At 42.2% G+C, this 13,108-nt stretch overlaps 1 protein-coding gene across 2 annotated transcripts; it reads right to left on the bottom strand.

Moving 5' to 3' along the window:
- Positions 1–642: 642 nt before the first annotated feature.
- LOC119721298 (protein ADP-ribosylarginine hydrolase-like) lies at positions 643–13,087 on the bottom strand. 2 transcript variants are annotated; one of them, XM_038191306.1, is made up of 10 exons: positions 13,011–13,087; positions 11,624–11,837; positions 10,220–10,273; positions 9,624–9,719; positions 7,882–7,957; positions 6,872–7,059; positions 5,589–5,685; positions 3,863–4,036; positions 2,917–3,070; positions 643–1,001 (listed from the first exon to the last, which is right to left on the bottom strand). In XM_038191306.1, exons 2-10 carry the CDS (start codon positions 11,787–11,789, stop codon positions 933–935), a joined length of 1,074 nt encoding a protein of 357 aa, XP_038047234.1. In that variant the 5' UTR covers positions 11,790–11,837; positions 13,011–13,087; the 3' UTR covers positions 643–932. The 2 variants fall into 2 exon arrangements, with proteins under 2 accessions (XP_038047234.1, XP_038047233.1); XM_038191305.1 differs by having other exon boundaries at positions 11,624–11,839; positions 13,014–13,053.
- Between the last annotated feature and the right edge of the window lie 21 nt (positions 13,088–13,108).

Below are 13,108 nucleotides of genomic sequence, written 5' to 3'. Positions count from 1 at the left end.
TTTTTGCGACCCCGAGCCCGGGCCAATCGGAGTCGACTTTACTTAATCGGGACGTCATTTTCATTCCCAAATCTGGACTAAGATTGTAATTGGTCAATTCACATGTAGTGTTTTTGAAATGCAACAACGGCCGGGCGCGCATAAAACTACAAAATCTAGACACGACCGTGATTGGCTGGCTCTATTATTGCTTGACGTATCGCGTAACATCGGTACAGAGCGCGTGATGGCAGACTTTTTTGCTCAATTCACAGCGTAAAAGAGAATAATAGATGTCGCGTCTAGGTTGTATTTGTAGATATCCATGACGAGACCCGATATAGAAAGCGCCCGCTGAATGGTCAGAATGTCGAGGTCAAGACGCAGTTTGTTAGCAACATCACCGAATCAGCTCACATATAATTTGCAAGGGTCTATTATACGCCTATCAATTGTTTCCCCCACCCCTCCCCTCCCGGGCTGCCCCACCCAAGAAGTGTGGGATTGTCACTTTTTAAGTGACAAAATCCCCACCCCTCGGGCAAAATTTAAGTGACAATCCCCGACCATGCCCCGACTTACATACGTGGGGCGCACTAGTGATTGCCTTTCCATTAGTACGCCAATGTTAACACTGTAATTTGAGTGACCAAAATCCCCACCCTGGGGCATGAAAAACGTGACTAAATCCCGACACCAGACCTGGGGTAGCGCCGGGGGAAGGGGGGGGGGGGGGCATTTGATAGGCGCATTAAGTAGACTACCAATACACATGGTCTCAGCCCAAAATTTCAGACTGTATTCAAATGAAAATAAGAAAATTGTCAAAATTTGGCTTTACAAGCAACTTAACACTAATATGAATTTAAAGGCCTGTAAAACTGAAAAATACAATTGTATGCATACATGTATATAAAATACCCCTCAAACTATTTAAGTAGGGATCATTTTGGTCACTGTGGGTGGCTGAGGTTGTAGAGTTTCTCCCCAAGCTCTTCTAGTCTGGAACGGTACTCCAATTCCTTGGCAGCAAAACAAAACATTCAATGAGAAATTTAAGTTCAAGAAAGTGAGAAAACAAATCAAAAAATATAAAAAATAAATGCCATTAAAAAATGTACCCACTCCAAGGATGAATTTTTGCAGAAACTGCCTTTTTATCTGACTATTTGCAAAGTTTGTCCCCCCCAACCAAAAAAACACTTGTAAGGATGTATGTTCTCAGTCATCCAGTAGCATGAGATGAAATATCAAATGCATCTTATTAAGAAACGTACGGGTCATTATAGTTGCCTGACGAAGTCTGCCGGTTTCAGACGCAAGACATAAGTTGCAAAACATAAGTTCCAGAATAAGATTTATTTGAATGATTTGATATTTCTAAAAACAGTTGTGCTCAGTCAAATTTTGAACTGTGAGCGGTGAGCTTTTGAACTGTGAGGAGTTTTGTGTCCAAAATCAGCCTCTGCTAACAAATTAACCCAGATCTGTCCCTACACTGCCCACAAAGCAACCTACCTGTTACTCCTTATACCACCAAAAACTACCCGAGTATTCTGTAGTTTCTATGGATTAATCAGGGACTAATAACAGCATAGTACAATAGCAGGGCTGCAAGTATTATTCAGTTTAAAGCCAGAGTCCATCATTTGCAGCTATCAAAAAAGTAACTGGCGTAATTATTGTTGAAAAACATACTTGTTTGAAGGATAGCAAGGGGACTAAACTCCCTGTGAAATTATTCTTTCTGGCAAGCTGTCATTTTGAAGAAATCAACAAAAGAAGGCCTTTCCAACGGTGCTTCTTAAGAAGCACCGTAGGAAATTCAAATTAGTGGTTCTTTTTGTTATTCGGCGAAGCGCGCAAGCATTGGCACGACACACACGCGCGCGTGGTTGCTATTATTCGTCGGATCAGTGCGCGACATCGCGTAGTTGCAATTGGCTTAGTAAGAACGTGTCTCGGACGCTGAATTCAGGCCCAATTCAAAACATGATTCGGCAACTTTTGATTTAAAATCGAGATCGTAGAATATTGTTTTTCTCGAAATATACAGCTAAAGCTGAGCTGAAACTTCATCAGGTTAGTTGTTCAGCACACTTCTTTAGATCTGGAGCACTTTTGTTGCTTCAAACAAACAAAATTCACACATTACAAATGATGGACTATACCTTTAATACTCGATTAATTGTTCAAAGTGTTGATTATTCGGTTACATTTTGTCTATTCAATTAATCGAAAACCACTTTGTGAAAATAAAGGCTTCCTTTCAGAAGGTGTAAGAGAATGGCCAAAAACGCCTTAAAACCAAAAATCTATGTCGATAATATATTGCCAGGAATATGATGTTTGTCTACAAAAATATATCGGAATCGCTTCAGTTAAAAAAAATTGAGATATAGGCGATATCGTTTTGAAATCGTCGCTCTTTTTCTCAAAACCCTCATTTTCCGAAAAAAAAATTGGCCATTCAATTCGGGCAATTCACAATACAGTGCGCCACCAAGAGTTTGCCACGGAGAGTTCATTTTCCCCAGTGCATTGTGGGAGATGGTCGACAAATTCGCAGCACGGGACATTTGAAATTGTTAGTTTTTTCCGGTCAGTAGTTTCGTAAGCGTATGATTCGAGGATCTGTTTGCCCTTTTGTTTTCTTTTTATCAATATGGCGTTTTTTGTAAGGCGGCAGGACGCTATGCTCCAATCTATAACATATTAGCTCAAGTTGTCTTCTGACACTCATTCAAATGGACCGTGTTTTGTTGACCGTAAACCTGAAAAATGGACTCTCCATGGCAAACACTTGATGGCGCACTGCATTGTGAATCGCCCGAATTAATAAAAACCGTAATCGAAACTTGCGGCCCTGTAGTACAATGTGCATGTAATACAAGTGCCAATGGTGTTAAATAGCCTATAAACTGTACCCGCTCTCACCTTGTAGTGGTTTTCAGGGACCCCCTCCATACCATACATAGCGCCCCACCAGCAGCATGCGATGGCACCTGTGGAGTCATTATCCCCGCCGTGTAGCACCCCACGGAGGCACAGCTCCTCCCATGAATCTCCTGCTCCAAGTACAGCATCGTATCTAGAAATCCATGCAACAAAATAGATTTCATTTGCAGCCACTCTCTTCCCACATCGGCTGAGAATGTGGTTCTAGTGGAGATGGAAATTGGATTGATGCGTAACTGTTTTCCGTGTTTTCCGTGCTATTTTCGAGTTTCATCCCAAAAAAAGATCAAATTTCTAAATTGTTTTCTTTCTATCAATACAAAAGTTTTTTTCACTTTTGAATGAGACACTGACCGAAAACAATTGACCGATTCAAGATATTGAATTATATTTCTTTTACAATTTCAAATTATAGGCTGCCAGACAATAATACTGTTCTCTCGGGGTAGGCTGGTTCCCACCCCACAATCAACATCGATCAGGTATGGACTGGGAGTCAGTCTGCTCACAAATAGGATTTGTGTGCCTAAAACAAAACCTTGTTTTATATTTCTTTTACAATTTCAAATTATTGGCTGCTGGAAAACAATACTGTGCTCTCTGGGGAAGGCTGGTTCCCACCCTAGAATCAACATCGATCACGTATAGACCGGGTGCCAGTCTGCTTACAAATGGGATTTTTGTGCCTAAAACAAAACCTTTTTTCAAATAGTCGCAGACGTACAAAAAAGAAACATGGAGGAACTAGTCAGAATCAAACTCATATGTGCCATGTGGCCAGGCATCGTGTTTAAAGGCAATATCTACACAGAATCAGCTAAGCTGAAAACTTACAAATTTGAACTTGGGGGTTAGTAATAGTCATTACTTTTCACTCTGTGAAGGAAGGGTATGATGACTCTCAGGAAAAAAGAGGCTCACTTACGCAATCATGGGTGCGTCGTGGCCGCTAGCTCCTCCCCAGCCAGCAAAGCTGACTGACTTGTAGAATTCATCTCTCTCTTCGATGCCGTATTCCTCGGGGAACTTGGGGTCACTCTTTCCGTCAGTCAGACCACGCAGCTTCAGGTAGTTCTTCCACTGTGCTTCAAAGTAATTCCTGCAAATATGTATGATTAAAAAAAACAAGTGCGATGCACAATAAGCTACGGCCATCTTGCATGAAAGTCTTGCGTAATGTTGGCCGGAGATGGTGCGGACAAGCCTGGGCCGCTGTCCCACGTGAAAATTACGTTGCGCTAGTCTGCCCCGAAAAATTGACCAAAATAAACCACCTAAGTTTCCCATAAGATATAGCGTGCTATATAGCGCAGTATACACGTGACTATAATATTACTGCATATATTTTGCCTCCATTTACAAACTTTTTATAAACAACTTTACAAATTGTTACAAACCATTTTTGTTTAAAGTATTTAATTTATTTTGTTTTTGTTTTTTTGAAAATAAAAATTTGGTAGTTATATTTTATGGAAAACTTAGGGGTCTCGTTTTTGGTCAATTTTCCGGGGACAGACCGGCCACCAAGAGACACGTAGAATTTCCTGCCAGAGCTTAAAAAAACCAACAGAAAATTCATATAATCCATGTGTCTGTCATGCGTTAAGCATAGTGCGCAGTGCACGATGCGTAAAAACAAGTTGTTCGGAAAACACCGCGCCTATAGATCCATGTATCCGTATTGCACATTGTGTTATCCATACTACGTTTTCCATTGAAAATTTATATGCTTCAGGTAGACATTGAAATGGATGACACAAACGATACCGGTACGCATACGGTACACCTAAGCTAATCCAAATTTGATGGAGACTTAAAGTTTCTAGTCCAAAAACTGCTGTGTGCTCTCTATTTGAGTTATATCCATGAAGTGTGCAGAATCCACACATGGATTTTTCGAGTACGCTTCACACATACGCAACTGGTACACACGCACAGCGCAATACGCACATCGAAAATGGACACATGGCCTCAGGCCGGTTCATCCCACCCAGTGAGAAAGGGAGTGTAAACACGATTTGAAATTTGTGATAAACCATGGCAGTACCGTATTCATCCTTAGTACATCCGTGGTTATCCATCATATCCTCGGGTATTCGTGGAGGGGCTACGGAAGTTTGAAACTGTTCATAACCTCCGCCATGAAAATTAATCCGTAGTGCAAACACGGGACATCCGTACTGATTTGTAGTGTTATTCGTGGCCATTCGTACATTTCTTGGAGATTCATAGCTCATTCGTGGTAGAAATCTCTACAAATTCGCTACGAATGTCCTACGGATATGCCCAGATGTGCAAGGGTCCTGCTAAGGTTCTACTCTTGAGTATTTGTAGGAGAACCTTGGCCATCCATCACCAACCACAGACAACCGTGGCGTTAACGTCCGTATTCTTAGTAATACCGTCGATATTCTTCACCAATATGCCCATATTCTTGACAAACCGTGGTGTACTCGTAGAGAAACCGTAGGACAGTTGTGGCTATCCGTCCTGAAACCTTAGTGCATTCTAGAAAAGTCGATATCTCCACGAATCTTGACGGGTTCATCGTGATCGATTGACTCTCGGTAAACCGTGGATATTCGTATCTCCAAACTGTACATGTTGGACTGTGGCTTAACTGGCTCTATTACAATGAGTTGGAGTCTTACCATTTCAACTTGTTTTCCTCCACGTCTCTGCCCACTGACTTAATATACTCCATTGCTTTCGGGAGTGTATCCATCAAGCCTGCTCCCCACTCCCGCACTGTTGGAAGAAAAAACATTCATTTAAAAAACACTCGCTGGTCAATCTTGACTCAACAGTGTCAAGCAAATTCGGGCGCAAACTACAGTTAATCATAGTTTGACTAACTTCGTGCGAATGAATGGCTGGACCACTCTAGTCCACTATTTGGAACTGGACCATGGGGCCAGGTCCATTGCTGGTTCCCAACAGCCGCAGGAATCACAAAGCACAACCAGGAGCGAGAACCAGTTAAGCAGTTTTGCGATTACAGTTTGACAAGCATTTGACTAGAGGCGTTCACATGTTGCTATTTAATAGTGCGCAGGTGTCAGTTACGTCACATATCAACCACCAGTCGACTAACAAATGGTCCTCGCCCAAAATTCCTTATGCTTTATGGCTCATCCGCCTAACAACTTAACCAGAAAAGTTCTGGGCTAGCAGTATGCTTATTTCAGGGTTTAACCAGAAATATGGCTTGTGTGGATTGCCTGTTTTTCATAACTAAGGATTGTTATGCTTTATACAAGGTATGTACACAACCTTTGTTTTTAGAATTTACCTTAAGTTCATTTTTATAACACTAACATTTTCAAGTGTAAACAATACTTGAATAAAAAGCACAACGCAGCATCAAGCCACTGCTAACTCAAGTTTTTGCAAATCTGAAGGATTCCCACATCTTGGCTTATACTATCAGCTTCAGTCTTCAGTTTCATGCATTTGGTTTGAGGGGAGTCATCAGGTCGGCGTAGCGTTTTTTTCCTCGCCTTCCACCGCTGTGACCCAGGTACAAATCCCGCCTGAGCCAACATGTGGATTGGGTTTCCAGTCCCTGCCTGATTCCATGGGTTTTCCCCAGAATACTCTTCTGGGGTTTTCCTTTGACCTCTAAAACTGTAATTTATTTCCATTGTCTTCTCTCTACAGGTTTTTTCAGGCTTGCGAGCTACAGTGCCTAGGGCACTTTTGAGGAATCCTTGGTTTCACTACCAGAAATAAATGATATATAAGAATTAAATAAATAAATCTTAACTACTGCAGATTTATTGTGGAGCTAGAGATGATACCAAAGCTGGAAAGGGGGTCTAGTTTTGGAAAATTGATCCTGACATTTGCCAAATGGTTCCTTTCTATGTATGAAGTTGAGACTGGAAACATCAAAGCAGAAAGCCCGAAGTGTGTGTCCATCGCGATAACTCACCTGGTTTCCCCTGCACGGCGTACGAGGTGAACAGGGCACCGGCCAAGCTTCCCAGGTGCCCTGTAGGATGGTTGTGAGTCATGCGGCCGCTTTCCACAGCAACAGCCACCAGGTCGCCCAGCTGCTCGGGCCGGGGAAACCGCAGGCCAATACACATGGATCGCATTGCAGCACCACAGCCTCCGCCTCTGAATACATGCAAGCAGATCAGGACAAATTACAATTTTTTCTTACTAAAAACTCATACTCAATTTACCCATACTTGTACTCATCAAAATGTACTAGTACTGTACAAGAACAAATCTAGATGTACTCTAGATCTTACTGATGCTTGTACTCATACTCATTGAAAGGTATAGTGGGGTGTGTGCCCTTGGGCGAGGCACTTTGTCTCCCCAGTAAATGGGTGAAATGTGAGGGAGATGGTTATTGTGATTGATTGTAGCTGCTTTGTGCCGAAATGCCAGCATCAAGCTGTATACTCTCCAGGCAGCTGAGATGGTATTTGGAATGTTTCATTGGCCCAATGAGCAGGGTAACAATGATGAAGCGCCTTCAGCACCTATCTACCTCTCACAGTAGAATCACGTTAGAATCACGTCAACGCAGCTTGTAAAATATTGTCTAATTATATGACATACAAATGGACGCGGAGAGCACAAAATCTGAGACAAACAAAACTTAGTGTACAAAAATTCCAAAGGGTTGTTTGTGACGCATAGCTAACTCGCAAACGGTGATAGGTCAATACTGGTGGTCTTAATAATGGTGGACATTTCAATGTCTCACTAATGTCAAAACTCCTATTCATATCAGTGACAGAATTGTAGTGTTGCAAATAGGCTAGATCGACTGCTTGTTGTCCAAAACATAAATATACCACAAGTCTATGGGAATGTTTCGTCACACTCATGACAAAGTTCTCGCACACGTATTCATGGAAATGTACTCAACTACATCACTGAGGTGATTAACAACAACGGAACTTTGATATTTAAATGGAGTCTTACTTGTTGTTGAATGGACTCACATAGCCCGCTGTCTGCTGTGTTTTGAAGCGATGTATTGCAAATTGTGTTGTAGGACCTAACGATAAAATCACATATATGGAGAGTAAATCAAAAACGTTATTTTGTACTATGAATTCAGAATTTACCCTCCTACTATTAAAGGGGCACTAGGTCCTGAAATCACCGAAAATATTATGTTTTGGATTGTTTACTTAGCCTATTTCAAAAATCTGGTTGAAAGGAAACCAACCTAATGTCTAACCGTTCCCGAGAAAAGACGAAAAATCCCTGCTTGTTTACATCGGACATGACAGAGTACGAATACGTTTTTCGTGTCGTTCTCAGTGTACGCTATACACGTTGTGTGTCTCGGGAACAGCGCGCATTGACCAATCCCCAATGTAAAAAAAAGTGGTTCCTTCAACGTCCGCAAAAGGCGAACACTTTACGCGTACGAATGAAATCACAACTAGCATCCTAACAGCTCGAATTTCTGGGGTCGCAAAAGTGGACCCCGAAATTCGTTCTCGCATGCATAATACAGGAATTAAAAAACAAAAACGCCCAGTTTTTAAGGGATAGTTTTGTGGATGTTCATATCCTACTTTTAAATGTTATTTCCGATTATCATCATCTCGTTCAAAGCGCGTTTTGTAGCCCAATTGGGCTGTTCCAGGATCTAGTGTCCCTTTAAACAGTCACAGACAATCAAGATTTCCACCCACTTCCCTTTAACACAGGCTAGTCACCAGCGTTATCACGGCAGATCATATGTCAAGCAAGCACTGTGACAAATCAAAAACAGTCAACAGACAAAGCACGCAAGTTGTGAGCAAAGCTAGCTTATCAATCACTCACAGACAAAGAAAAGCTGTTTCAAGTTACATAAACGTTCACAGCCAGTCAATCCTGCTTTATGTAGGCTGGGAATTTTTAACTGTTGAAAATAGTCGCTTGATTTTGACTGAAAGTACGTACAACTTGGCACAGAATGTATGTTTGCATAGGAGAGCTAATCAGACTTCCAATTTTACTTACATGTAGCATGATTTCAAATTGCTGGGTACAGTATACCGAAGAGAATTATACATGTAGGTCCCCTCCAAAAACACTTAACCCTAACAGAACTCAACCCATCAAACTCCAACAGCATGTTTTGTAGGAATCAGTCAGGATGAGTACAGTACCCCTAAACTGACAGTCTTTTACATTGGGCTGACACACCTCCAGAATCAAAGTCAGAAATATGTGTGTGCAGTTTCCCATGGTGTAGGAATTTGCCAGGCCTAGGATGGGTATGGTTCCTAAATGATGCTAGGGAGTTAGGGTTAAGCCGATACAAAATTTTTAGTTTAATCTTGTAGCATGCCCTAAACAAGCACATACGGGGAGTCAGGTTGGCGTAGCGGTACTTTGCTCGCCTTTCCACCGCTGTGACCCGGGTTTGAATCCCGCCTGGGCCAATATGTGGATTGGGTTTTCAGTCCCTGCCTGATTCCGTGAGTTTTCCCCAGAATATTCTTCTGGGCTTTTCCTCCCACCTCTAAAACTGTAACTTCTTCTCATTGTCTTCTCTCCACAGGTTTCTTCAGGCTTGCGAGCTACAGTGCCTAGGGCGCTTTTGAGGAATCCTTGGTTTCATTACCAGAAATGATTAATAATAATAATACACAGAATGATTCATTAATTTAAAACATATCTGGCACGTTTTACTTATAACAAGACAATTTTAAAATGTGTACCTGGAGCTCTGCCACCCATATCATCGCTTCCCCTGATGTAGCACGTAGCAAGCTCCATAAACAACTCCTCTCCGATGGGTTTATTTGTAGCAAGAGCTGCAGAAATCAAGACGGTAAAAGTAACATGCATTCCCCTCTCAATGGCAGATCCCGGATTTTCCAAAAGGGGGTGGCTGGGTGTTGAAATCCAATCCAATCCTGTTAAGGTTAGTTGTTAAGCTCCCGTCTTTAGATTTTGGGGACTTTGGTTCCTTCAAACGAAACAAATGCACAAATGTGATGCGATCAAGCTACATGAGTCGTTTGTCGGGAAGTTTCATTTGGAGATACAGGCCAAAATAGGGCCACTTCATCACATCACTTCATCACATCTCTCGGTGTTCCGACTTCCATAATTTTTGAACTAAAGATGGTACCAGCATGCGGTTTTCACATGAGTAATGCTGAGATTGTGCTCTTTTCAAATCTGTAATAAAAATGTTTTTGACCACGGTCGACAAACGACTCATTTAGCTTGATCACATCACAAATGACAAATGGACAACTCCACTTTTAAAGGCTGGCGTATGAGGGGGGTGAACGAGTAATATATTCACCTTCGGCTGTGGCAATGTGCAAGACCGTATCATCACTGACTGGCCATCCTGGTACTGTGAAGGAAAGCAGAGAGAGAAATAAGACCGATAGAACCATTAGCACAGGTAACACATTGTATTACATTGTGTTTATCCACTGTTGAGTCAAACCAGGGCAGATTAGGATAGTTGAGTGACTATGGGTAAATTTCTTTTTTGGGGGTACATTTAGCTACAATAAATCAAATTAGGTTTTGCCCTTCACCAACATTTAAACACTGTATACTCAGTGTGTTGCCTCCTGAATGAAAGTTGGAAAAAATCACTCAGTGCGTCTATTTCCGTTGGTACGTGTAGTTCTTTTTTTTTATTCGCGCAAGCGTTGGCACGCACACACGCGGTTGCTATAATTTGTCGGACCAGTGCGCGACATCACGTACATGTAGCTGCAATCAGCTCAGTGTGAACGTGTCTCGGACGCTGAATTCAGGCCCAATTCAAAACATGATTCAGCAACTTTTGATTTGAAATCAAGATCATAGAATGCTGTCTTTCTCGAAATTTACAGCTGAAGCTGAGCTGAAACTGCATCAAGTTAGTTGTTCAGCACCCTTCTTTAGATTTTAAGCACGTTTGTTGCTTCAAACGAACAAAATGCACAAATTACAAATAATGGCTATATACATTTAAACACATTTTCCAATTTGTTGTCTTATGATTGGCTTTGGGCAATTTCTAATAAAGCTCTTGGATTCGAATGCAGGCTAAATGTATGCCCTCCTTTTTAATGTTCAATTATTCAAGACTCGAACTGACTCAAGTTAAACATATGACTCGACTCGACCTTCTTGACCTAATGATTCTAGTCGACTCAAGTCATTTCTTTAAATTGACTTGACTCACCTCGAGTCATTTCCTTAAAATGACTCGACTCGACCATGTCGACTCGAGTCACAAAAATCAGTGGCTTGTTACAGCTCTGCCCGACAGTTGTAGCTTATCAGGCACAAAAGTCAGTCACTGATCCAGTGTCATCGCTAGACCAACCTGGGGGCAGTTTTATATGGGGACGTCTCTATAGTCCAAAGTACCATTGGTCCGAAGTCCCATTGGCTTAAAATCCCATTGGTCCGAAGTCCCATTGGTCAGAAATACCATTGGCTCGACATCCCATTGGTCCGAAGTCCCATTGGTCCGACAGCTCATTGCTCTATACGTTCCAATGGTATAAGCGTCCCATTGGTTCGACGTCCCACTGGTCCAAAGTACCGGTACCATTGGTCTGAAGTCCCATTTGTCCGAAGTCCCATTGGTCCGAAGTCCCATTGGCCTGAAGTCTCATTGGGACCAATGGGACTTCGGACCAATGGGACTTCGGACCAATGGTACTTTGGACTTATCGACACGTAACCGTTTTATACTCACAAGAGATTTTCAGTTTAGCAAGTCCACCAAACTTTTTGAGATCCTTGTGTATGTCTTCGCCGTTGTAACAGAATTCCCACCTGCCGTTCCGGTAGCCAATGGCATCACCCACCCCACTCAGCACCATGGCTGCCTTGTAACGAGATGCCATGCCCGTGGCCAGCATTTTCTTGTTGGTATAAATCAGTTGTCACAGAACAATGCGTGTAGCAACCTGCGAGTGTGATGGTGTGGAAACAGTGCCTGAACATTCTCTGTGAAATGTTTATGTGTAGGAAAATCATTTCACTATCAAAATGGTGGGAGGGGGGGGGAGGGAGGAAGGGGTGGGGGTAGGGAGATCTAGGCAGATATTTGATGTACTTTAACGTGGTGTGGCCCCTAACGTGGCGCTCTTCGAATTTTCTGGCTAAACTGAGTGGAGCGTTGTCGAACTACGGTACCCTCCGTACAGTGCTAACGTTAGTACGGAGGGTACCGAAGTTCAACGCTCCACTTAGTAGTAGAGCTATGTCCTAAGTCCTAACATGCCAAAAAAGTCAAAATTAGCAGGGAAAATATTGAAGTATTTATTAAGAAAATTAACACTTAGAAATTTTCAGACAGGTAGTAGGGGGCCTACTCCCAGTAGCCTGTGCACAGTCTGAGTGACAAGTGATGATGATGGCCACTGTATGGAAACCTTTCCCAGTATTTTTTTTCTACCATGGTAGGCCCATAGATCTATATTAAATTACTAGAGCGCTATTAAACTTCTTGTACAAAGTAATGCCCGTTGCTGGGCGCATCCATGTTTGTGCACAAACCTGAGGCTATGGCGACCTAGACATTTTGTACGGCTTTTGTACGGCTATTTGCATATCTGCGTTTGTATTCCATACCGGTGCATTACTGAAGCCAATTATACGCCCAAAACCGAAACGCACGATCAGCAAATGAGCGTTTCATTTTGCTCAACGCAAACAGCGCAACGCATGCGTGTATTCGCTGCAGATGCTTTTTGCCGTCACGTTTTTTTGAACCGTCAATGACGCACTTAAATTGTTTGCGTATGTTCTACTTCCGCGTTGCATTTATAGTACACTTTCAAAATTCAAACCATCTAATTTCATTATGTTCTATACTTCTACAAAAAAAGTACAAACACGCATGATGAATTCAAAATGTCTGCGCCCAGGACGGCTTCAAAGCGTCTCCGCGCGCAGAATGACGAGTTGGCGCTCTAGTAATTTAATATAGCTCTGTGGGTAGGCCGTACTACTTATTTTGTTTTGGAAAATTGGAGTATTTGTTTGGCTGAGATTTGTAATATGGTACTTATTCCTTGCTCTCTGTGTAGTTGTATAAACTTAATTACGATAGGCTTCCGGACTGAAACTTAACTTACCTCCCAGTTTCGATTTCGCGGTAGTGGGGCCTGTTAGTGTTTACTTCCGTATACCGGGTACCGTCCGTCAGTGTCCGTGTGCGTGGGTGTATTTCAGT

This window comes from Patiria miniata, unplaced genomic scaffold, assembly GCF_015706575.1.
Source record: "Patiria miniata isolate m_02_andy unplaced genomic scaffold, ASM1570657v1 HiC_scaffold_13, whole genome shotgun sequence".
Lineage (NCBI taxonomy): Eukaryota > Metazoa > Echinodermata > Asteroidea > Valvatida > Asterinidae > Patiria > Patiria miniata.
Note: the sequence above shows the minus strand (reverse complement) of the source record. Positions and strands in the feature narration are given on the sequence as shown.

What these genes read in the sequence shown, in the direction of transcription:
- LOC119721298 (XM_038191306.1), bottom strand. Translation starts at nt 11,789, where the DNA reads ATGCTGGCCACGGGCATGGCATCTCGTTACAAGGCAGCCATGGTGCTG. An exon ending in TGCTAAACTGAAAATCTCTT is followed by an intron (nt 10,274 to 11,623) that starts GTGAGTATAAAA and finishes TTTCCTTCACAG; the next exon opens with TACCAGGATGGCCAGTCAGT. An exon ending in GCACATTGCCACAGCCGAAG is followed by an intron (nt 9,720 to 10,219) that starts GTGAATATATTA and finishes TGATTTCTGCAG; the next exon opens with CTCTTGCTACAAATAAACCC.